The sequence below is a fragment of the Castor canadensis genome, chromosome 12 (genome assembly GCF_047511655.1).
Source record: "Castor canadensis chromosome 12, mCasCan1.hap1v2, whole genome shotgun sequence".
In the NCBI taxonomy this organism is placed as follows: domain Eukaryota; kingdom Metazoa; phylum Chordata; class Mammalia; order Rodentia; family Castoridae; genus Castor; species Castor canadensis.
Genome location: NC_133397.1, coordinates 21,038,746 through 21,064,251, shown reverse-complemented (window position 1 = coordinate 21,064,251; position 25,506 = coordinate 21,038,746). Strand labels below are relative to the sequence as shown.

General features: G+C 39.1%; 1 protein-coding gene across 1 annotated transcript in view; it reads right to left on the bottom strand.

Annotated features, from left to right (window-relative positions):
• Positions 1 to 9,082: 9,082 nt before the first annotated feature.
• Positions 9,083 to 25,506, bottom strand: part of Ncoa1 (nuclear receptor coactivator 1) — a 238,200-nt gene continuing 221,776 nt past the window's right edge. The window contains 8 exon segments of the mRNA XM_074049293.1: positions 9,083 to 9,643; positions 9,646 to 9,707; positions 9,848 to 9,873; positions 11,308 to 11,358; positions 11,471 to 11,500; positions 15,227 to 15,316; positions 19,825 to 20,008; positions 24,191 to 24,365. Coding sequence (XP_073905394.1) covers positions 9,585 to 9,643; positions 9,646 to 9,707; positions 9,848 to 9,873; positions 11,308 to 11,358; positions 11,471 to 11,500; positions 15,227 to 15,316; positions 19,825 to 20,008; positions 24,191 to 24,365 — 677 coding nt within the window. The 3' untranslated portion in view covers positions 9,083 to 9,584.

Genomic DNA, 25,506 nt, shown 5'->3' with positions numbered 1-25,506 from the left:
AAACAGCATGGTACTGGCACAAAAACAGACATGAAGACCAGTGGAACAGAATAGAGGACCCAGATATGAAGCCACACAACTATAACCAACTTGTCTTTGACAAAGGCGCTAAAAAAGTACGATGGAGAAATAGCAGCCTCTTCAACAAAAACTGCTGGGAAAACTGGTTAGCAGTCTGCAAAAAACTGAAACTAGATCCATGTATATCACCCTATACCAAGATTACCTCAAAATGGATCAAGGATCTTAATATCAGACCACAAACTCTAAAGTTGATACAGGAAAGAGTAGGAAATACTCTGGAGGTAGTAGGTATAGGTAAGAACTTTCTCAACGAAACCCCAGCAGCACAGCAACTAAGAGATAGCATAGATAAATGGGACCTCATAAAACTATAAAGCTTCTGTTCATCAAAAGAAATGGTCTCTAAACTGAAGAGAACACCCACAGAGTGGGAGAAAATATTTGCCAGCTACACATCAGACAAAGGACTGATAAGCAGAATATATAGGGAACTTAAAAAACTAAATTCTCCCAAAATTAATGAACCAATAAAGAAATGGGCAAGTGAACTAAACAGAACTTTCTCAAAAGAAGAAATTCAAATGGCCAAAAAACACTCACCATCTCTAGCAATAAAGGAAATGCAAATTAAAACCACACTAAGATTCCACCTCACCCCTGTTAGAATAGCCATCATCAGCAACATCACCAACAACAGGTATTGGCGAGGATGCGGGGAAAAAGGAACCCTCTTACACGTTGGTGGGAATGTAAACTAGTACAACCACTCTGGAAAAAAATTTGGAGGCTACTTAAAAAGCTAAACATTGATCTACCATTTGATCCAGCAATACCACTCTTGGGGATATACCCAAAAGACTGTGACACAGGTTACTCCAGAGGCACCTGCACACCCATGTTTATTGCGGCACTATTCACAATAGCCAAGTTATGGAAACAGCCAAGATGCCCCACCACTGATGAATGGATTAAGAAAATGTGGTATCTATACACAATGGAATTTTATGCAGCCATGAAGAAGAACGAAATGTTATCATTCGCTGGTAAATGGATGGAATTGGAGAACATCATTCTGAGTGAGGTTAGCCTGGCCCAAAAGATCAAAAATCATATGTTCTCCCTCATATGTGGATATTAGATCAAGGGCAAACACAACAATGGGATTGGACTTTGAGCACATGATAAAAGCGAGAGCACACAGGGAGATATAAGGATAGGTAAGACACCTAAAAAATTAGCTAGCATTTGTTGCCCTTAATGCAGAGAAACTAAAGCAGATACCTTAAAAGCAACTGAGGCCAATAGGAAAAGGGGACCAGGAACTAGACAAAAGGTTAGATCAAAAAGTTTTAACCTAGAAGGTAACACACACGCACAGGAAATCAATTTGAGTCAACTCCCTGTATAGCTATCCTTATCTCAACCAGGAACACTTGTTCCTTCCTATTATTGCTTATACTCTCTTCAACAAAATTAGAGATAAGGGCAAAATAGTTTCTGCTGGGTATTGAGGGGGTGTGGGGGAGAGGGAGGGGGCGGAGTGGGTGGTAAGGGAGGGGGTGGGGGCAGGGGGGAGAAATGACCCAAGCCTTGTATGCACATATGAATAAAAAAAAAAAGACCAGTTGTGTGTTGATTTCCAAGTTTGTATCTTCACCCCTACATCCCCAGTTTCAGACCCACACATACCCAGCTTGCTGATCTAAGTTCTCCTGGATCTCTAATAGGAATCAGAAACTTAGGACAGAAAACAAATTAAACCTGCTTCTCTTCCCTGTATTAAGGGTAATTCCATCCTTCTGTTTGCTCAGGCCTCAAACCTGGAGACATCTTTTATTTTCTTTCATATCCTTTATTTGATATGCCAGAATACACTGCTGTCAGTATCTTCAGAATATATCCAGAATCTGACCACTTTCTCGCAATTTCCACTGCTCCCATCCTGGTCCAAGTTATCTCTTGCCTGGACTATTGCAATAGTCTCCTACCAGGTCTCCTCGCTTCCGTATTTTCCTTCTCTACAACTATTCTCAACAAGAAAGCCAAAGCTATTTTTCAAAATGCAGGTGAGAGCCTGTTATTCCCCTGCTTAAAATTCTCCAATGGCTCTCTACCCCAGAGTAAAAGCTACTGTTTTTATGTATGTTGGCAGGGCCCTACGAGACCCTTGGTCCTCATCATCTCAGTGGCTTTGCTGCCTTATCCACTCTGCTCCAGCATGGAGACCTTTGTGCCTCTGCATAGAAAGCTCTTTGCCATACTTCCCTGGCTCTCCCTCTCATCTCACTTAGTATGTCACTCAAACACTGTCTTTTCTGAAGGCCTGTTCTGACTTTGCTGTTTTAAACTGTGACTACTCACTTTCAGCATGCCCCACCCCTCCTTCCCTTCTTGGTTTTTCTTCACTGCACTCGTCATCTGAGACACTACATATTTTGCTTATTTGTCTGTTAACCAACCTTCATTAGAAAGCAAGGCCCCTGAGGGCAGGGGATTTTATTTTCTTCAGTGTCTGGAATAGTACCTGGCGAATAGTAGGTATTTGGTAAAACAAAACGACAACTACAACAACAACTATACATATATATGTTCTGTCATTGCTATTAAAGGGCTTTAAAAATAATATTCATTACTTAAAATAGGTACTGTGCAGTTTTTATAAGAGAAAAATCCTTAAATCTAGCTAACCACAACTTATTCTTGAGCTGAAAATTGACAAAATGACTGGTGATCTCTTTATTTGGAATTACAAAGATCACATATTAAAAGACTAATAACTCTGAACTAGTTCATTATACTGTTCTTTTTATCTTCATATATACTTGAAAATTTCCTTAATAAAAATAACTTAGAAAAGCTTTCAAGGGAAGGTAGGGAGCTGATTAGAAGCACAAGCACAGAGGTGCATGAGTCTTTAATAACGTTCTATAGGTAGCCTTTCCCCAGTTTGGTTGAACTTTAAATTCTAGTTTACTAAGTAATTACCATTGAAAATGTAATTGTTAACATCAGAAGAGTGTTAAAATAAGAATCAATTTTAAGATCCTTATTTTTATAAAATGTTTCCAAGTTAAAAACAAACTGCAGCCTAAGATTTAGTACAAGCAAATGTAAGATTTGGAAATAAGGGAGATTAAGCAGGGCTGGGCCATTTCTTCAGTTTTAAGGGAAAAAATCCCAGGTATGATATTCTTTCCTGTGAGAGGAAGGTCTCCCTGTCAATGACCTGACACTGAGCTGTCTCTCAGCTTCCAGAGGCTCTGGTTTTAAAGGCCAGCCTAACAGCTCACAATGAGCTACCTTATTGCTAATTTCAACATGAAGACTTACTTCTCAGCAGCACATTGTAAGGCATGCTATCTGCTCATTTTGGAAGGGAAGGCTAGATCTGATCTTTTTTTTCTTTTTTGGTGGGATTAGGGTTTGAACTGAGGGCTTCATGCTTGCAAAGCAGGTACTCTACCACTTGAACCACAACTCAGTCTATTTTGCTCTGGTTATGTTGGAGATGAGGTCTTGAGAACTATTTGCCTGGGCTGGCATTGAACTGCAGTCCTCCCAATCTCAGGCTCCCAAGTAGCTAGGATGGCAGGTGTGAGCCACGGGCTCCCAGCTAGTGTCATTTTTGTATTGTAGTTTTAAAATTCCTGGTTTTCTATAGGTTCACTTCCTATAGGGTTATTTCTGAAGTAGTTTGCTTTTTTTGGGGGGGTGGGTACTGGGGCTTAAACTCAAGGCCTACACCTTGAGATAGAGATGACTCTCAAACTATTTGCCTGGGTTGGCCTCAAACCGCAATCCTCCTGATCTTAATCTCCCAACTAGCTAGGATTACAGGAGAGAGCCAATGGTACCTGGCTGATCTATCTTTTCTATTTTCTCAGTTATGACTCTAGTCAACCCAACTGGCTGATTTTCAGTGAGGAGGTAATTCCTGAGAAATGAAAACAGTTTAACAGAAGCATAATCATCCATAAATATAAAGCTTGAAAACTTAATGAAGTACTAAAGACAAATGCTATTGTTTTGTAAATTCGCTAGGTATATGGAAGTTTGTTATGTGGCCCAGGCTGGTCTTCAACTTGTGATCCTTCCACCATAGCCTACAGAGGGCTGGGATGTGAGCTGCCACACTAAACTGGGGTCCTATGCTTCAAGACTTTCAAAAACTTCTAGTTTAAAGACCCACACTCACTCACATTTCATGGAAAATAGGAATGATCATGGAGATAGAACCATGACACTGTCTTTAGCTCCTGGACATATTTGTAATGTTCCAGAGCTCAACAGACCAGACTCCAGGCAAATCACGCAGTGCCTGGCATATTCATCAGCTTTCCCTACCTTAAAATACTGTCTCTGAGTCCATTTTTCCACTCAGTATTTAAGAGTCTTCTATGAAAAACCAGGATGGGGGATGTGCATGTCTTCTTTAAGAGGCTTATAATTTATGGAGAAAAGAGAAACACATACAACTAAGTGCCAGTGGAAGCTTTAACACTGTGACAAGGCAGTGCAAAGGAAGGGCTCATCTATATGGGGACCAGGGAGGGATTCTGGGAAGGGGTGCCCAAACTGAAGTCTTAAAGAATGAGTAGGAAAGAGAAAGCATTACAGGCTAAGGGAAGAGGCTGCATATGGTAATGATAGTTGAGAACACAGTAAAGTCAAAGACCAGACCTGTGTGGCTGGACCATTTGTTTCCAGAGGGTATATAGGGTTATGAAGTCAAAGGTTGGTTGATTTCAGATTAGCTCTAGGCAAGCAGTCACTAGCTTGCCTAGAAGACTTTCTCTGATGACTGAAGGATGAGTGTAAAAGGCATATATATATAGTTATTGTAGTTACACAAATAGTCAAGTATTGAGTTTGGACTCTGATTAATAGGGCTAGAAAGGGGAAGGAGGCTATGAGGCAATACAAAGAATAATGTCTTACAATTTGTTGAAATGAACGAAGTTGCTGAAAATGACCACTACATAATGATGCCATTAATTCAGTCAAAGGACATGAGAATCGATGTGTGGGGAAGTAAGTTATTTAGCTAGAATTTAGTTTTGAGGTGCTGTGGGGTGGTGGGGGGATGGAATCTATATGGCAATGTTCATCAGTTGGAAATTTAGGACTGGCTCTTGCAAGACATCTTGACTATAAGTGTGGACTTAGGATAAATATACACATAAGTGATATTACCCTCACATAAAGACATTTATACTTTAAAAAAACTCAACATTAGTTCGTTATTTTCAAAATGGAAACCCTGCTAAAGAGAACTTTTAACTCAGGATTCTGTTTCTGTGTCACTGCCTAATAGTGCCTTGACCTCTAGTAGTTACACTGTGTAGAGGGAACAGGGCAGGCTTCATCCTAAAGCCCACAGGTTGACTGTTGGAACAGCACTTCCCAGGCACCTTACCACAAATCTGAGCTTCAGATCTGTAAAGTGACCCCTGTAACTGCAGGATAGGACTTTGCAGATCCAATGCATGTGAGAGTATTGAAACAATTATTAGCACAAGAGTGGGATTCAGCCTAGTGCACTGCCCAGCAGAGTAGAAATGGAGAACACGTGTAACTTATGTGGACTCTCCCTTGTACAAAAGAGCAGCTCAGGTAGGTCTGTGTCTGCTCACACTGCCTGTCACACTGTGTATATTGTACCAGCTCATAAAAGATGAAGACATTTATAGCCTAGGGATTTTTTTCTTCATTCTATGCCATAGAAACTCGGAACATGGCAATGGGAAGATCTGATGGGATAGGAGTTATTACTGTTTTTTTTGTGTGTGTGTGATACTGAGAGTTAAACTCAGGACCTTGTACCTGCTACGGAGGTATCCTATCACTTGAACCACAACACAAGCCCTTTTTGCTTTGGTTATTTTTTGAGTAGGATCTCACAATTATGCCCAGGCTGGCCTGGACTGATACCCTATTTATGCTTCCTGTGTAGTTGGATGACAGGTACTGCCACTACACACAGCTTTTATTGGTTGAGATGGAGTCTTAAGAACTATTTGCCTTGGCTAGCCCAGAACTGCCCCCATGCCCAAATATTTTCAACATTTTTGACTTTTTTTTTTTTTTTTAAAGAGACAGGGTCTATGTAGCCCAGGCTGGTCTTGAACTTGTCATCCTCCTGCTCTGCCTCCCAAGTGCTGGGATTGTATGTATGTGCCACCACACCCAGCCTAATTCCTTTTTTTGTCAAGTCAATGTCCCTCCTAGCTATGGATACCTGTGAGTCACTTGCTACTGCTGTTTGTATGACCTACTAGAGTTCTGAGACAAGCACAAACAATTACACCAGACACAAACTTCAGCACACAGGAGGGTCTTTGTCTACAGAAGGATTGAGAGCCACAAAAAAGTGCTTCCAACTGTGATCCCAGAAACTTAACATCTTAGGAAGAATTATAGACTCTACAATAACTCTGCTTCATGAAAAAGATCCTGTCAGCCACTTTCACCCTCCCTCTTTCCCCTGCTGCTGTTAGGGATCAAACCAGGGTCTCACACATGCTAGACAAGTGTTCTACCACTCAGCTACACTACCAGCACTGTCAGCCATTCTTATACCTGCCCCAAAAGTAACCCCCATCTTCTAAACTTTTTTTAAACTAAAGGGACAACATGGTTTCACTCAGCTCCTTCTTCATCTGTTTAGATATGCAGATAGAATGCCTCCCTAAACTGTAATGAGATACTCTGCTGACCATATGCCAAGGATCACTCCATTTAGTTAAGGGCCCCATCAAGGGGCAGGTTCTGACTGCCTCCAGAAATGGGGCTGGGGTTCTCTCTTCTCCACTTTGGACCTCCTGCCCTTCTTTTCAAAGCCGCGTTTAAGCTGAGGTCATGCAATGAGATTGAAGTTTGCAGACTCCAACTGTCCTAAATCACCATCTAGGATAGTGATCCACAATTTTGAATGAGAATACATGGCTTCGACTCCTCCCACAGATGTGGTGCTGGTGTCATAGGCTTGAAGAGCTTGTGTTTCTCTTTACAGCACTGTCAAAGGTGTGCAGAGGACTAAATGATAATGGACTGAAGAGCACTTTAGAATTTGTTACAGTACAAATTTATTTTCTCTGAATATTTTTAACATTGTCACCAGCTACTACTGAATAGAACCAGAAGGCTGTGCTTCTGTTTGGAGAGGGCTAGTTATGTACCAGTTATTAGCTGGTATAATTTCCAAACGACACTCCCAAAGCCCAGTTCATGTTCCTTTTGCAGACAAAGGCTGACTTGAGCTACTCTGCAGCCCACCAGCTGAACAGAACTGTAATGACGTGTTTATGAGAGCTCAGAACACTAGTTCACAATTTAAAAAGTCACCTCTGGGCTCATTCCTGTCTCCAGGCCTTCACCTGAGCAACTAGCTTCTCAGAACACTCCTTCTACTCTTCACTGAGCTACTTCTGCACCAGGCTGCAAACCTCACCTCAGATGCCATCTCTTCTGTGAGGAAACCTTCCTTGTCCTCAGCAAGGTCTTGCTCACAAAGCAGCTCAGACTGGTGGAGTGGTACATGTGGTAGAGTGCCTGCCTAGAAAGCATGAGGCCCTGAATTCAAACTCTAGTACAGACAAAAAAAAAAAAAAAAAAAGCAGTTCAGAACTCTCCTTTGGTTCACTTAACCCAATCCCAAATGTAACACCTCCACCTCAAATAAATGTAAGTTACACACGGGCAGGGGCCATTTCTGTCCCTAGAGCCTTGGATAAAGAATAAAATGTGTTGAATGAGGACAGAGTTTTGTGTTTTTCAATCTTGTTAAGAGTTCTAGTGGAGTTGGGCACTGGTGGCTCACACCAATAACCTTAGTTACTTGGAAGGTGGAGATTGGGAGGACTGCGGTTCAAGGCCAGCCCAGGCAAACAGTTTGTAAGACCCCATCTCCGAAGAAACCAGAGAAAAATGGACTGGAGGTGTAGCTCAAGGGGTAGAATGCTGATTTTGCAAGTGTGAGTGTGTAGCCCTGAGTTCAAACCCCAGTCCGACCAAAAATAAAAAAGGAAGTGCAATTTGGTGCTGGCAGAAAGGATTCTACATGGAGAATGTTGCCTTTAGCTTTTGTTTTATAAAAGGAATTGATGGGCTTAATTAAACCATCAACACCTTCAGAGGCACAGGAATGGCTGAGGGTCAAATTGGTCTGTATTATTTATTCACTGTGTTCAAGTGCAGGTGCTATTCTGGAAGATCAGTTCATGTCAGCATCAACATCTGCAAAACTGCCATTGGAGCAGACAATTGTCCTTTCCTTCTCTTTGTCAGGGCCTAAGAGACAGTTTCTAAGATCATTAGGAATGGAATTTATCTTAGGCAAAACCATAAAGGGGATTTCCTTGTTCCAATCTCCTTTCCTCCTCAATTGTTTCATTTGTTATTCTCCACTCCCACCCACCTTAGGATAACTTTCCACATTCTGCCTCTTCTCAACTGTGGGAGGGAGGTGTTGTTTCTCCATAAATATGATTCCAAACAACAGCCACCAAGACTGCATGAATGTGTGAGAAACACATCCTCACCTGTACTCTACATTTACATTTGCTTGCTGGTCCCACTTTGTTGGTGGATTTCATCTGCTTTAAAAAACAAACAAAACAAGAAAGAGGGCCTAACTTCTGTAAGATGCATTATTACAATGAAGGAGTATCCTTTTGTAAAATTCAACATCTCTATCAGTAAATATTGGCATGTAAAGAAGTAAGGACTGAGAAAGACACGTTTTATCTCCTGGACCCAGAGACAGGGTGAGAGTGACCACATTAGCATTTTCAACTCCTCCTCCCCCCATGACGACTTCACTTTGACCTTCTCAAAATTCACTGGGCTAATTCATATTAGGGTGACATCAAGGATCTTTGGCTTTAGGGATCCTTCTTTTACTATCCTTTAATTACTTGTTAGTCATTCTGGACTTTGGTTAATTCCTGCAGACTGTAGATTTCATTTCTTCCCTGTAAATGAAGAGGCAACCCATGAGGTTGTTAAACAAATTCTATTCAGTAGCTGGAAAAGTGAATTTCCTGTGGAATGACAGGAATTACATAGAAGCAAGCAATTTTATTTTCCTCAAATGTAGCAATAAGTTTAATCTGTACATACATAAAACAAACAGTGCAATTATAAAACCTTGAAGGTGACATGCATACTTTAAGGTGCAGTTGGGATGGGGGAGGATGTTAGCATCTCCAATTTTCCTTACTGCTTTTTTTTCCTAGTTCCTTATGCAAAAGCACTGAGTCAGGAAACTTCATCTGGAATGCTGAAGTTAAAGGTGAACTTCCTGAAGTCTGCACATCTAAATATCACAAAATGGAAATGACCTCATAGAGCAGTTTGGTAGGGATTAGAGTAATATGGCTGGGTTTTCAAGCTGGAAATGAATGAAATCAGAAATGCATTTTCTGAAAAACTAAAAGAGATTAATGTTTGTAACTGAGTGTCCTATTTCTGTTTCATAGTTGCTACCCACATGAGCCCTTCCACCAATTTTTTTATTGGGTGTAGTCTGAATAGATGCTGTTCAACGGAGTTATTTGTAACTAGGGGTGGTGAGATGCAGAAAGAAGGACCTGGGAAAATGGCTTCTTCCTTGAAGTCTGAGTCCATGCTCCTTGTCCACGTTGGTTCTTGTGGCCTTTTCTCTGCCACGTAAGCAGACATAGCTGGTGCAGAATGTCAATGTTGTCATCGTTCGCAGGCCTGGGGGTGCAGACCAAGGAGAATGATGGGGGAGGGGGTCTGTCTTTACTTCTTCCACAATGCCTTTCTCAGGTTTCCTGGCCTGTAGTGGAACTTTTAGAACTAGAAAGTCAGTTCACTGGCTCCTTTCTCAGAGATCAGATTGAGATGGGATGTGGCAGAGTGACAAGACACAAAGGGAAAAACATGGTACCAATTAGCCGCTAAGCAGGAAAGAGAAACTGTTATTTGCACTGATGGAAATTCAAATTCCCAAAGTTAGTCTAAGAAAAAAAGCAGATTTTCTTTGAGCACTAACTTCCCTCTGTACAAGCAGCCGGTGCACTTCTGGTCAGGTGATCCCACATGCTCTGGCTCAGCTCAGCTGCAATGGCTTTTTCTGGCAGTGCCACTTTGATATGAGCCCCAAAGCAAATCCATCATGGCGTCACAGTTACTAAAATAATGAAATATTACTAGCCAAATGTAACTGTAATTCAATGTTATATTTAACACACAAGTTTAGAAAAATCAAGAATATGATAATAAAGCATAAAATTAAACAGAAGGAAATAATTTTCTACAAGAAATCAAATATATTTACAGTGAGATTTAAGGAAAAATAAGCTACTTGGGTCATAAATTTAATTTTATTTTAAATAACTTTAGCTACCTCAGCTGTTAACACAATAAAAGCAGAAAGAACAGGCTACCTTTTCTCCCCAGATTTAATCAGAAAATTGTATCTACAATAATTGACAGAACTCACTTCTTGTCTTTCACCCATCTCATCAAAAATTATTGCATTTTTCCCCAAACTGTATTTTTTGGATTCCTCAGTGAATATATTTATTCCATCCTCTTTTCTGGAGGCATCTTGATTTAAATCCATCTTTAAAAAAAAGGAAAAGGGACATGGATGTAGAGGCAAAGTATTCTCTTGAAGCCAAAAGACAAAGAGTTGCTTGAAGAAGCTGATTGTACACACGAGCTTCCTAGGGTCAGGGTAGGGAAGGGCTGTTGGTTTTGAGGAACGTGACAGCCTTTGGTGGATGGATATAGGCAAAGTCCCTAGGGCCCTCTTCCTGGGCAGGGTCAGGCTGGTACCGAGAGGCGGAGTTTGTCTTCCCCTTGGAACTTGTCATTTTAGTTCTCCTCCAAAAGCCTTCATCCAGGTAAGAAGCCAATGACTGATTATAAAAATAAGAATAATTAAATTTGGCTCAAGAAATAGATTGTCCAACTGTTCTGCCTTTTTTTCCAATATCCAAGGCCTTTACAAAGAAAGAAACAAAAACACCTCTCAATCTCCCAACAAAAGTGAACTTTTTTTTTTTTTGCTCCAAATGCTACGACCTGAAGAATGGCTGCAGATTGAGATATCAAAAATCTCAGAAAAATATATAATATATTTGTATATCTCTGTATGTCTATTATTTAAATTTCACATTCCTTTAAAAGTGGTTATTCAGTCAGTAGCTGCTGAAGGAGGCTCTTCTGCTGGGCCTGGGGGGTCTGTGGTCCTGACGTGGGTTTTTGAGTCCCCAGTGGACCAGGCTGGTTCAGGTAAGGGTCCCCGCCTACCAGATTCACTGTACACTGGACGTCAGCAAACACCTGAACCTGTTGCACCTGCTGGAACACAAATAAAAGATGTGTTTAGACAGAAGGGTCTGCCCCCCCGGCTTATGAGTGGGTACTACTTGAAGTGGAAACTCACTAGAGCATTCCTCTAGTCTGTAGTCACCACAGAGAAGAACTCTTCTGTCTTCTTGTCCTACAAAAAGAAAATCGCTGCACTCATTTTGCTCAGGGTTCTGGAAAGTTCACACTTTAAAATAAAATAAAAATTGGAATGGTCACGCCTCCTACAGGGTTGCCATCAATATTGAAAGTGAGCATCGTTGCTAATACTGCCAACGTTGGGAAAAGCCCAGTTTTAAAGTCTGGGTATCCAGTGGTGGGTTTTAAAAAATAACATGTTACTTGGAAAACTAGTTTAAAAGCATTCATGACTTTAGTCAGATGAGAAATCTTTTATGATATTACTGAGAAATTAAGGGCTATAACCCAGTATTTGCAAAATAGAACCACCACAACTTAATACTAGGACATCAGCACTGCTGAGGTTAATGTCCAGAGGATTTCTGTAGTAACTAAACATATTATTACATAGCTCTTTCACATATTGGCTTTAGAATTACAAAATATCAGTAGAACAATTTTATATTTGACTTTTTTTTCTTGATAGACAATCTACTTAAACACACGAGCTGAAATTAACAGTAAATCTACTGGCTGAAAAGAGTGTGAATTTTCCCTTTAATTACTTTTAGTAATAGCATCCATATTTCTTTAAAATGTCTATAAAGTTGCATAGTTCTAGCATTTTCTATTGGGAAAACAAAGCCAAAAGTTAGTCTTTATCAATCAGCCTTATTAAAAAGTTGTCTGTGAAACTGATTAAGGCTAGTGTCACACTTCTGAATGTTCAAGACCAGGAATGGAAATGCCTTCTAAAATATTTAAATGCATCTAAGTGTCCCAAACTTTTGCCTCATGTTTTAATAGGATCATAAAGTATTTTAGATTAGTGACATATTTTTGATTACTTATCATTAATGCATGCCAATTTTCTGAAAAATTCTCTACTCTAAATAGAGTAAGTTGTTTTCCATCAACCTTCATTGGCCAAATGTCAAATGTTCTAACCAACAAATTTCTACATTTACATTCCCAATCTACTTTCTCATAGGTAAGATAGCCCCTGAGTTGAGCATTTTTATTTTATTTTAACTAACTACTTTTTTTTTTTTTGCAGTACTGGAGTTTGAACTCGGGGCCTTATGCTTGCTAGGAAGGCACTCTACCACTTGAGTCATGCCCCCGGCAAGTTGAGCTTTTCTAGTGCCTGATGAGTTAAATCCCTAGTTAGATTAGGATTGTTTCTCTCCTCATCTTCCTTTTACTCTAGTTTCCCAAATTTTGTTTCTTGTCCCCATATGCTCCCATTTTTCCTACAGGCTCTTTCTCATGTATCTAAAACATACCTCACTCTGAATCTCTTCTCCAGCTGCCTCTGTACCTTCTCCACACTGTGGTCATTCCTACTCTTTTCTATTTTCCTCTGGAGCTTCACCCAGGCCTTCCTTTCTAATAGGTCAACAACTCCCCTACCACCAGTCCTCTTTTTGCTTCTCTATTCTGCATGCTTTACCTCTCCTCATCTCAGCTCTCCAACATAGCTGGATCCCAGGACTCTATCTTTTTCTTCTCCCTTTCTTATATCTTTCTCTACATTTTTATCTGATTAATTCCCCAGCTTCTGTTTGACAAACACAGAAACGCAGGAGCAAATAGAGATGTCATGATGGGTTATAACAGAAAGATTCTGCTACTGAAACTTCATGTGAGCACAAGCTATAGTGCTTTTTGGGCACAGATTTTTTTTTTTTTAATCAACATATAAAGTTTGTTTTTACACATTTCTAAATATGAAATACTGGGGCAGAGTCTAAGATGGTTTTACTTGCAAATATTTTAAAAACATTCTTGATAAAAGAATGACAACACAAACTAAAGAGAAAATTCTGCTTATTTAAAAAGAATACTTTTACAGATATTCTTGAAATAAAAAAACTGAAAAGATTAAATATAACTCTAAAATTCATTTTGGTCATTTGGAATTGTTGCTTTAAAGGACAATGTTTTAGATGACCAGACCTCAAGGACTTCTTACATTGCCGCACTTCCACAAATAGGCAGAGACTGATGCAGAAGAAGCCTAAGGTCTACTGGGGAGAAGAATGGGCTGAGAGCTGAGTACCAGTCTGGAGATTTTCCAACACAATTTTTACTTAAATTAGGCTAGGGCCTTAGAATTTTAAAACCTGGCTGTTTTGCTTTAAATAATTCGTCATGCTGCCCAGACTACATGTCTCTGTGAAAAGTGAGACTTTCAAAAACTTCTAGTGAATGAAGACTGTCTTCATTTCCCCATCATGAAATGCCCTCTCTATCCTAACAGGACTCAGGTATTATTTCCTAAAACTCAGACCTAGATACAGACTCCTAACTGGTTTTCTCCTTCTCCTCCAGCTTAGGATAAGGCCTCCACTGGCAGGTTTATCAGTTCTTCCTTCAGGAATGACTTTGTCTTTAGATTAAGCCCAGATCCCTTAGTTCAATATTCAAGGCATTTAGAAATCTGCCCTCATCTATTGTACCAATTTTAATTGCTCTGAATTCTTATTACAAATACAAACTCTTTACTTTTAGTGCATTTCTTTTCCTATAATTATGCTAAGGTATTATTATTTCCCTGTCTCTGTGTCCTCTACTTCCAAATCCACTCCCAAACCGGCCTCCAACAACCACTACATCTTTCTCCTTCACTTGAGAACTTCAGGTCCAGCTTAGTCCATCTGTTGTGTGAATGCTCTCTGACCATCTTAGCAATTTTTCCTTCTTCCTTTCTCCCTTCCATCTTTTTCAGTGCTGGGAATGAAACCCAGAACTTTATGCATGCTAGGCAAGCACTCTACCACTAAGCTACACCCATAGCCCTTCTCCTTTCTTTGAGTCCTATGGTTCTTGTTCCTTGTAACATAAATTTCATAGCTTGCTTTATTTGGTTACATGGACAACTTATGGGCATATATCTATATGTCTTATCTTTAACAGATCCTAAGTGGTAGGGAGAAACAGCATGGACTTTGGTATTAGAAAGATCTGGGTCTGAACCTCTATTCCTCTTTCTGGCATTGTGAATGGCACATGTAGTTAATTGTCCCAGGTTCAATTTCTTCATCTGTGAAGAAAAGGACTACTACCTCCTTCATAGGGTTATGGTGAGGCTTAAATTTTCCTTTCTTTTTTCCTCCTCAACTCACAGTTCACCCAAAGGACAAAGAACGTGTGCATGTAAATAAATAAATAAATAAACAGATAGATAGATAGATTTCCATTTGTAGTATAATGCCTATGTAAAAAAAAATTAAGAGACTAAGGACTAAACTAGTTACCAATATAAATTAAAACCTCCAAAATTCCAGCTTTGGGTTAACAGAGGAAGGTGGGCACCTTGCTGTTTGTGCTGTTCAGAAACATACTTCTAAGGAGGCAGAACACACACTAGACACTATTTTGTCTTGAGAAAATCTTTCAAGGTGTTTTGACTATAGATTAGTTTTAGCCCTGTGTTTACTTACAAAAATGACAACTATTGGCCACCTTTATGACTCTGTTCATTCTAACCAAGAACTGAATTAAATCTTCTGACAGTTTATCCATTTAACCCTCTCAACAATCCTGTAAGCAGATATCCTGCTAGTTCTGTGATCATGGCCGCTCAGGAGTTTGTGACACAGCTAAGAGAGTAGAGCCAGGACTCACAGCCAGTTCTTACTCTCAAGGCCAGGCTCTTTAACCATGGCACTGTGCAATGTCTTCCATGTACCTAGAGTACACTGGGCGGCTCTATGCTTAGAATTTTCTTACTGACCTGGGTTCCATCTGGTTCTGTTTTGAGAAGGTCAGTGGATGACAGCTGGTTGCAGTAGAGGCCTGCATGTCTCAGTGCTGGATCGTTTATCTATTAAAGATAAAAATGACCAAATTACAGGGTAGTTGTTTAAGTTGAAGACCAAAATCTTCAATGAAAAACAATCTGACTGACAGAAAAGTAATTTACTGCATTGTTGTAAGTTCAGATAGTTTCCCCAGTGGGGGTGGAAAGTGTGTGAGGAACACAAAGAGAGCTTCTGGGGTGTTGATGACATTCTGCTTCTTGATTAGGTGGTAGTTATTAAGGTCTACTCACTGTGTTGACATCTGTTCAATGTTGTACACTTTTCTGTATATTATTGTATATATAATACTGCAACAAAGAGCTAATTTTATCTCTGTCAAACACACACATACACATAATTAACAACAGACTTCAGTCAAGATTTAGCAACAAGGATCAGGGTCTAAATCTACTAAAAGATGGACAAAGCATGTGAAACAAAGGCGCTAAAGATACTGGACAAAGGCACTGAGGGACAGGAATCCTAATAATTGGGAAACAACTGAGTCCCTACTGCAGCAATCACCTAGCCTAATGCTTGATGGGATCCTTAGTTTGAGAGGCAGCTGGAATCCACAGGGCAGAAGATGAGAGGAGAAAGGCCTAGAGAGGATGCTCAGGAGACAGGCAGAGACCTTCAAGTCTGTAGCTCAGCCCTGATCAGGTCACAGAAGCAGTCAGGAAGAGTCATCTGAATAGATGACTACCGCATAGGTCTTGATTGCAACAGTCAAGAGTAGGAAACATCATAATTCATGTAGTAACTAGAAGTACAGTAGAATGGATTTCCTTAGTAGTAAGTAAAAATTATCCCTAGAATAAACATTACTTTTGTCCCACATCAAACAAAGAAGCAAGCTGTGAAGGGATCAAACTGTTTCCAAGTAACCTAACCATTTCTCACCACAAGGCTCAAGAGTATTTATAGGAATAAGCTGGGCACCAGAGCATGTAACCCTAGCTACTTGGGAGGCAGAGATGAGGAGGACAGTGGTTTGAGGTCAACTCAGGCAAAAAGTGAGACCCTATTTCAAAAAATACCCTAACATGGAAAAGGGCTAGTGGAGTGGCTCAAGTGGTAGAGTGCCTGCCTAGCAAGCGTGTGGACCTTAGTTTAAACCCCAGTATTGCCAAAAAACCTCAAAACAAAACAAAACAAAAAAAGTATTTATAGGACTATAAACAAGTTAAAATTCACATCTGACATCCAATAAAAAAATTACCAGGCATGTAAAGAAGTAGAAAATGATGACCCATAATGAAAAAGAAGGTCAATCAACTGAAATCAACCCCAAAACAACTCAGATGATAGAACTGATGGGAAGTTATCAGGTCAGTTATAATAACCACATTCTGTATGTTCAAGAAACAAGAGGAAAGACTGAACAAATACAAAAGCTACATTAGAGATATGGAGGCTATGAAAAGGATCCAAATGTAACTTCTAGATATGAAATGGCAATGTCTGAGATGAAAAATACACAGAAAATTATTAACAGATTAAGGCACTGCAAAAAAATTAAGCAATGGTAATAGACACTATCTAAAATGAAGCATGCAGAGAAAAAAAAAATGACTAAACCTCACTCCAACACCAAATTCTTCAACTCCAGCGAATCAGTGAACTATGGATACCTTCAAGTGGTCTACTATATATGCAACTAGAATTTTCAAAGGAGGGGTGTATATGTGACAGAAAACAATGTTTGAAGAAGTAGTGATCAACATTTTCCCAATTTTTTTTCTTTGGTGGGACTGGTTTTTGAACTCAGGGCTTCAAGTTTGCAAAGCAGGCACTTTACTGCTTGAGCCACATCTCTAGTCCATTTTGCTCTGGCTATTATGGGGTCTTACAAACTACTTGCTTAGGCTGGCCTCAAACTATGAACCTTCTGATATCAGCCTCCCAAGTAGCTTAGATTATAGGCATGAGCCATTGAATCCGAAAAATTTTTTAATAGTGAAAGTGATAGCAAAGTTTATTAGGAAAGGAATATACTTCAATAAACTGAAAGCACGTTATCTCTAGAGTGAAAAAAAGAATGACCCATTTTCCCAAATTTGATGAAAACTATACATGCACGAACCGAGAAGCTTGGGAACAAAAACAATGACAACCACATCATAGTACCAAAGTGCATCACAATCAAACTGCCTAACATACTGTAAGGAGAAATATTTAAATTGGCCAGAGAGGGCAAAGTCAGTCACATGCAGAGGAGCATGAGTGAGCTGACAGCAGGCATCTCATCAGAATACTGGGGTCCAGCAACAGCTTTACAAAACCACAGCTGAGACTGCCAGCCAAGAATCAGGGAAAGAAACTCCAAAGACAAAGGTGAAACAAAGACCTTTCAGATATATAAAATTTAAAAGAATAATCAGCAGCAGACCTGCACTATAAAAACATTAAGGAAGACCTTCAGGCAGAAGGAAAATATACCAGATGAAAATCTGAAACTACACAAAGGAATGAAAAAAAAGTGGAAGTGATGACTACATGGGTAAATATAGAAAGCTATTTAAACTTGAAAAATATAACTGTTTAAAGAAGAATAACAACAACGTATATAACACATGTAGACATAGTAGAATGACAACACAACATTGGAGGGGAGAGATGGAAATACACTATTGGGAGGTTCTTATACGATACGAGAAAATTTATTACCACTGGAAGACAGACTGTGTTGAAAGATACATAATATAAATTCTAAAGCAACTACTAAAAGAACAGTTATACATAGCAAATAAGTCAACAAAGGAGATGAGATGAATAAAAATACTCAATTACACACACATAAAATGCAGAAGACAGGACAAAGAGAAAACAAATAAGATGGTATATTTAAACCCAACCATACCAATCTACATGTGCTAACCACTCCAATTAAAAGGCAGGCAGAGATTGAGTTTAATAAAAAGCAAGACCTAATTATATAAGAAATTGAATTTTGTTAGGTGCCTGTGGCTCACACCTATAATCTTAGTTACCTGGGAGGCTGAGATCAGGAGGTTCACTGTTTGAGGTCAGCCTGGGCAAACAGTTTGAGACACTGTTTCCAAAAATTACCAGAGCAAAAAGGACTGGAGTTGTGGCTCAAGCAGTAGAGTGCTCACTTTGCAAGCCTAAACCCCTAAGTTCAAACTCCAGTCTCACTAAAAGGAAAAAAGAAATTGACTTCACACACACACACACACACACACACACACACACACACATTTTGTTCCCTCGTACTGGGGTTTGAACTCTGGGCCTCATGCTTGCTAGGAAGGCGCTCTACCACTTGAGCCATGCCCCAATTCATTATATTTTTTATTATTTTATTTTAATCTAATGGAGATAGTAATTCTAATAACTGAATAACAAGATAGAAACAAAGACAAGAAATAATCGTATTCAGTTCCTTTATTTTGCTACAGATCACTAAGTTATTGGGTTTTCCCCTACTAACCTCCTTAGACTTATTATAGAATTCTTAGGAAATAGGGAATTAAAAAAAATCACATAAAAAAAATCTATTTAAGGGCTGGGGGTGGGCTCAAGTGGTAGTGTGCCCTCCTAAGAAGAATGAAGCCTTGATTTCAAAATCCCAGAACTACCAAAAAAAGGAAATCTACACAAAAGGTAATCAGTGTTTATATTTGTTTTAAGAGCTGCTATATATTATGGCTGTATGGTAATAGCCTAGTTACCTTAGTCTATTTTGTGGTTGTTGATCTAAATAATGGGAATATTAATTACAGGGAGTTACTCTAATGATCTTAAATGTCACTAAAAATTTGGTCATTTTCTCCTAAAAATGTACAGGAGGCTGCAGGATAAACTCCAAACATGTAGATGGTACCCAATCACAAAAATTCTGCTTTAAATATAAATATCCCCTTGATATTCATTAGGCTTTTTGACCTGTATTTCTGCGTAGGTATGCTGTGAGAACCAACCAATAATTCTCTCTCTTTTTCTGTCTGTCTCTCTCTCTCTCTCACTGGAAATCAAACTCAGTGCCTCAGGCATGGCAGGCACATGCTCTACCACCAACTCTCTCATTTAGACAACTTTTACATAATTCTTCTCCTCGCCAGCCCCTTCTTTTAGCCACCTAGTAATTACTTATACACACCTCTTTCATCTGACATAAATATGTATAGGCCTGTGAAGGTTCACCTCTTACACAGCTGTTCTGTCCTCAACATGCTAACATGTTCATCCACAGAGTTATCTTTATACACAGTAAGTACTGAATAAATGGTTGTTGAATTAAAAGGGAAAAAATGAAGAAAATGTGATCAGAATATAAAGGGGTATTCAAAACTAACATGTGTACCTTTTACAATAAATCAAAATACTAAAATCTTGTGAGTCTAAAATATTTATACTTATAAAGTCTGTCAAAATTATCAAAAGATACTGGCAAAGAAAAAAGCAGCATGGTTCTTTCTGGTGAGTACAACATACCTGATTGCCCTTGGGCTATTGAACTGTGGTGTGGTGTGGTATGTGTGTGGCACGTGCCAGCTGTGCCACTTACCTGCTCAGGGCACACAGTATTCATTCCTGGCATCTGCAAAGAGCTCATCTGCATCTGGCCCATCATTGGGCTCATGTTCTGAACGTTTGTGTTTCCCCCTGCCATGGACACAGTGATGCTCATGTTGTTGTACACTCCTGGCTGTGCAGGCGTGGGCTGGTTCTGGATAGCTTGACTGAACACACTGTTAACTCAAAAACAATCCAGATTACATCCACTGATCATGAACATGGGGATAATATTACTGGGTTATGGCTTTAAATTATTAGAATTCCAAATAAAATACTTTACATTCTTTAATTTACAAGTGAGACTATAATTTATCAGTGTTGAATATAATTCAAATATATTTTGAACTCTGCCCAATGGGTTTGATAACTGAAAAAAGCTCATGTTAAGTTACAATTATCTCTTATGAACATAGATAACCTCCTGTCTTTTCTAGCAAAATACAAGGGCAGTTATGTTTTTCAGAGGGCTTATTATTGTTACATCAAAGATCTCAAATGTAAAATCAGTTTGTATTAATAGTTATAATAATATGAAATAAACTCCAACCAAATTCAACTTGAAATTTTATATCTGAATGCTAAAAACTCTTAGTGACACAAACATATACCTCTAAAGGAAAATGCTATAAATTTTGTCTTTCATAAGATCTACAAAATACCAAATATTTTATGATTATAAATCAATTGTTAATTCTAGAGAATTTAGTTCCAAAAATAATTTTCCCCACCACTGCTTATTTATTCCTGATGGCTCCCAAGTGGTGAGCAGGATGTAATGACATTTATAGCTTCCAGTATAATAAGGTACTCATAGTGAATTAATAGGTCAAGAAACAGTCTATTCATCATGTTTGAAGAAAAGTAGCAAATTCTCCCCCAAATTAATTATAAAACACAAGTGCCCACAGAATATTGTATTCCTAGGAAATGGTCAATAATGCATCTGTGGACCTTTACTGTCTGCACAGTGTGTACACTTGTGGGGTAGTGTTCCCATAACTTAAAGTAAGAAAGGAGACTATTAATCTATGCTCATTTTCTAATGAGAACATTTCTGCCTTAGACAAAGCTCATTTGTCAATTGATACATAGCTCATCACTGTGGATTAAGAAGGCTGTGTAAGTTAATGCACAAGGAAGCTTCAAGGACTGCAGTGATGTCATGGTTACTGAAATAAAGTTTAGGGCTTAATTTCCTTTCAACTTTATATTTGAGACTATCTATTAGCTTCAGTTCTTTCAAACTGTTCATTTCAACATTTCCATTTTTGTTTCTTCCATTAAAGGGGAAAGACAGGACCCTTCTGCAGCCTGAATCATTGTCCTATGTCCTAGAAAGAACAGCTGGTCTCACTGGTATTGGGAAGCCCAATGCTCCCAGGACCTCTCCCCTACTCTGCACTCCTGTCTGCCTCATGGAAGTGATCGCTGTTTTCTCAGGGTAGCATCACGTACTTGGCAACCTCAAAACATGGGGAGGAAAGATAAAGATGAAAACTCTGGTTCAGAGTGGTTTCCATAGACATTATAGGTTATTAAAAAGTATAGCGTTGTCCCTGGTCAAGTAAATCAAACAAAAAGGCTAAAACATAGGACGTGGCCTTTAAAATATTTATGAACATTGGGACTCTTCCTTCAAATGAGTACTACACAGAGTCTGGCCCAGTTCCAGGACACACAGGTTTGGTTTCAGCCTTTCCTTCTCTTGCCACTAGACAGATAACGGAATAAAAATCACATTATACTCTAAGTATTCCATCATTTTATTTAATGATTCTCTGATTGTTTTTTATTTTAACTGACTCTACCCTACCCAGCCATCTACTAGACCCTCGATTATTTGGCAGTAGAGCGCTATCAAAACCAAAGTTCACAGAAATTACTGAAATACAACAAAAACTCAGCCACCTTTTAATTTGAATACAAGAAGTGACTTGGGAGTAGGGAGTTTTTATGCTCATTTGTACAATGGATGTATGTGAAGTACTGTGTTCTAGAGGATGGAGACACAAAAATAAACAAGAATAAAGTCCTTGCTCTTAGAATGCTTATACTCTAGTTGGAGGGGACTGACCATAAATAAATTGATCAATACGCACTATTTCAGGTATTAGTCACTATTGGGAAAAAAAAGGATGAAAGGAGAGACCGGCGTGGAAAACAGTATTGTTTTAGAAATGATGGTCAGGGAAGTGTGGTAAGGTAACAAGGTGATGTTTAAGGAGAGACTTGAAGAGTGAGAAGAGCAAAGCACATAGCTACTAAGAGAAGAATGTTAAACCAATAGCATTAGAAAATGCAAAGGTCTTGAGTTTGCAATGGACTTGATGCATATGAAGAACAGAAGAATAAACAGAAAGAAGCCAGTGTGGCTGAGCAAATGATGAGAACAGCAGATGAGGTTAGAGAGGTATCCAGGAGCAAGATGATGCAGGGCTTTAGAGGCCCTATTTTGTATTTTAAGTAAGTTGGGGGGCTACTGGACAGTTCTGAGTAAAGGGTTGACATGTTGTCTTATGGTTTAAAAGCACCATTCTGGCAACCATATAGAGATTAAGCCATGGTGGAGCAAGAGTGGAAGGAGGGAGACAGGAGACTATTGCAATGTACAGGAAAAGGTGAGGTGGCTTGCATAACGGTGTGTCAAGTGGAATAGGTAGAAGGGAGAGCTGCTAAGAAGCTGGCATGAGTTGCTGATGTGTTTGATGTGGGATATAAGATAAAGAAAAAGTTTTCCTTTTCAACAATTAGAAGAACGGAGTTGTCACTTACTGAAATGGGGAAAAGTGGGAGAGGAGCAGGTTTTAGGGAGAATATCACTTTAGTTTTGTCATGTGAGGTCTGAGATGTCTTTATTTAGACTTCTCAGTGGAGATGTTAATTAGGCAGAAGGATATGCAGTATGGTGTTCAGGGGAGTTGTCTGGGCTGGGTATTTAAATTTAGAAATAATAAGCATAGAAACAGACATTCATAGTGGTAAGATTAGATGATATAAACAAGACAGTGAGTAGATACAGGGATGAAGTCCTAGAATGAATTCTGGGGTCCTCAAAGGGAGGTCAAAGAGATGACCTCCCAGCAGGATCATCTCCAGCAAAGAGACTAAGAGGCAGGGGGACAGTCACCTTTCTTAAGATAGAATTGTTCCAGAAATCAAATGAACTATTAAACGCTCAAATATGCTAAATGCTACTCACAAGCACTACATCTGGCATTAAACACCTTGACAAGAACACTTTTAGTGCAGTGGTAAGGATCAAAGTCTGATTGGTTAAAGGAGTGGGTGGATAAAATGTTATTTCAAGGAATTTCAATGTAAAGGAGAGCAGAGAAATAGGCTAGTGAGGCCTAACAGACCATTGTTTTTTCTAAGCGCCATGTGTGTGGGGGTGTGTGTGTGCACACTGCTGGCTAGGGCCTTGTGCATGTTAGATGAGTACTCTACCACTGAGTTGAGCTAGGCCCCAGTCCTTCAAGCCATACTTAAATGCTTATGTGGAGGTATGTGGGAAGAGTTTAGGTAGTTTTTAAGAGAGTTGCAAGGTGTAAGTGCAACAGAAGGAGAGCTGAGCAAAGGAGAGAAGAATGCTTATAAGGGAGTAATTAATGAAGGACCATGGAATCAAAAGTGAGTTTAGGAAACTGGGATTAGAACACAAAAGACTAACTTCCTCTTGTACATTACAAAGATGATTCTATTCTTGCCTAATTTACACATGATCCTCACTGAGAGCAACACAGTTCTTTGGCAAAAAGACTTCCTCTCTCACCTTTCAATGAACTTTAAGAGAATATGGTCTTATGTTTTCAATTATAACTGCCATACTTATTATGTTGTCAGATTAAATGGCTTCCCTGTCATTACAACCAAGACACAACCAAATTAAAATCCTTATAAAACTTAAGTGATATGTGAAAAGTTCAGCAGCCAGAATTTGGAAGAAAATACTTTAGTGAGGTAACTGTAAGAAATGGGTAAGATGAGGCTACTGATAATCTAGATATCCTAAAAGGGGTAAGCCAGAATGACCCAAGAAGACTTAAGACCTTTTGTTGTTGTTGTGAAACCATTTTTACATATTGAGAGGGTACAACCTGTGTGTTTTATTGAATCCTAACATTTTAATAGTCTTGTGTTACATATTTAAGATTTTAAAAATATTCTTATAAAAATTTCTGTAACTGTCTAGAGAAGCTACTACTTCTCTAGACAAGATCCTTCCATTATGCAAATGGCAGTAGCCAGCTACCTTCTACTTGGACTATGAAAATACGATAGGTCCATGGAAGAATGGCTGCTCTTACGTGCTGCAAAGTATTAGGGATGATCACACATTAAAACTGTGCCCTTACTTGTTGTTTCCTATTGCTCCTTGCTGCCAGGCCTTCATGTCTGGTGACTGGTACCCAGAAGTGGGAGGCGTCTGCTGGAGCAGAGAGCTCTGAGGAGGAGGAATTGGCATCGGCACCATGGAGCTCCCAGGGCTTAGAGATGGGGCAAAGTTGGCCTCACCTTGGGGAACCATTCCTGAAAATGGACAAAAATTAATGTGAATTCACTATAAATGTATTAACCCTTCACCAAAAAAAACCCCAAAAGGATCTGTCATAATATATTTAGAAATATCTTCTTCAACAGAGGGAAATTATAGTCTCTTAAAATGAGGCAGGAAATTTTAATATAAACAGGTAGCTAAATAAACACCTAAGTTTGGAAGAATGCTTTCCATTAATTGAGATGTTAATTTGCACAGCAGGACTATGCCTGGCTTTTTTGTTAAGATGAATCTTTAAGTGTAAAAAAAACATGAATACACATTATGGATTATTTGTGTGATAAAAGTAACTTGAAAGGAGAAAAAATTAGGTAAAAAAAAACCTATGTGTAAAAAAGCAAAAACAACTAGATAGCTTTGTTGGGCATTCCTCCTCAGTTTTCTCTGTGGGTCCTTCACACCACCAAATACTCTTTTAAAGCTTTACTAAGACACAATCAACACAACATGAAATTCATTCACTGTTAGCTGCACAGTTGAAAGACTTTTAGTAAACTGTCACAATCCAGTTAGGCATTTCATCACATTCCAAATTCCCTTGTGCCTCTTTGTAGGCAATCCCTATTGATCTGTTGTCTCTATAGATTTGCCTTTTTTGAAATTTCATATGGGTGCCATAGTATATGGTCTTTTGTGTCTGACTTCTTTCACTTAGCATTATATACATAAAAATGGGGGGCAGTACTGGGTTTGAGTTCAGTGCTTCTTGCTTGCTAGACAAGCACTCTACCATGTGAGCTACTCTGCCAATCCTTTTTGCATTGGTTATTTGAAACAGGGTCTTTCTTTATGCCCATGCTGACCAGGATTGCAATGTTCCTGTTTGAGCTTCCCACATAGCTGGAATGACAGGTACACACTATTATATCTTGGCATTGGTTGAGATGGGGTCTCACTGACTTTCTGCCCAGCCTGGCCTCAAACTGCACTCTTCCCAATCTCAGGTGGCTGGGATAACAGCCTTGAGCCTCCACACACCAGCCTTTAGCATAGTTTTGAGGTTCAACTATTTTGTAGTATTTATTAGTAATTCATTCTTTTTCATTTAGAAAAGTGTTTATTAGCAGCCATTGACATAAACTATGTTGAAAAAAATATAAAAAAGTAAGAGTT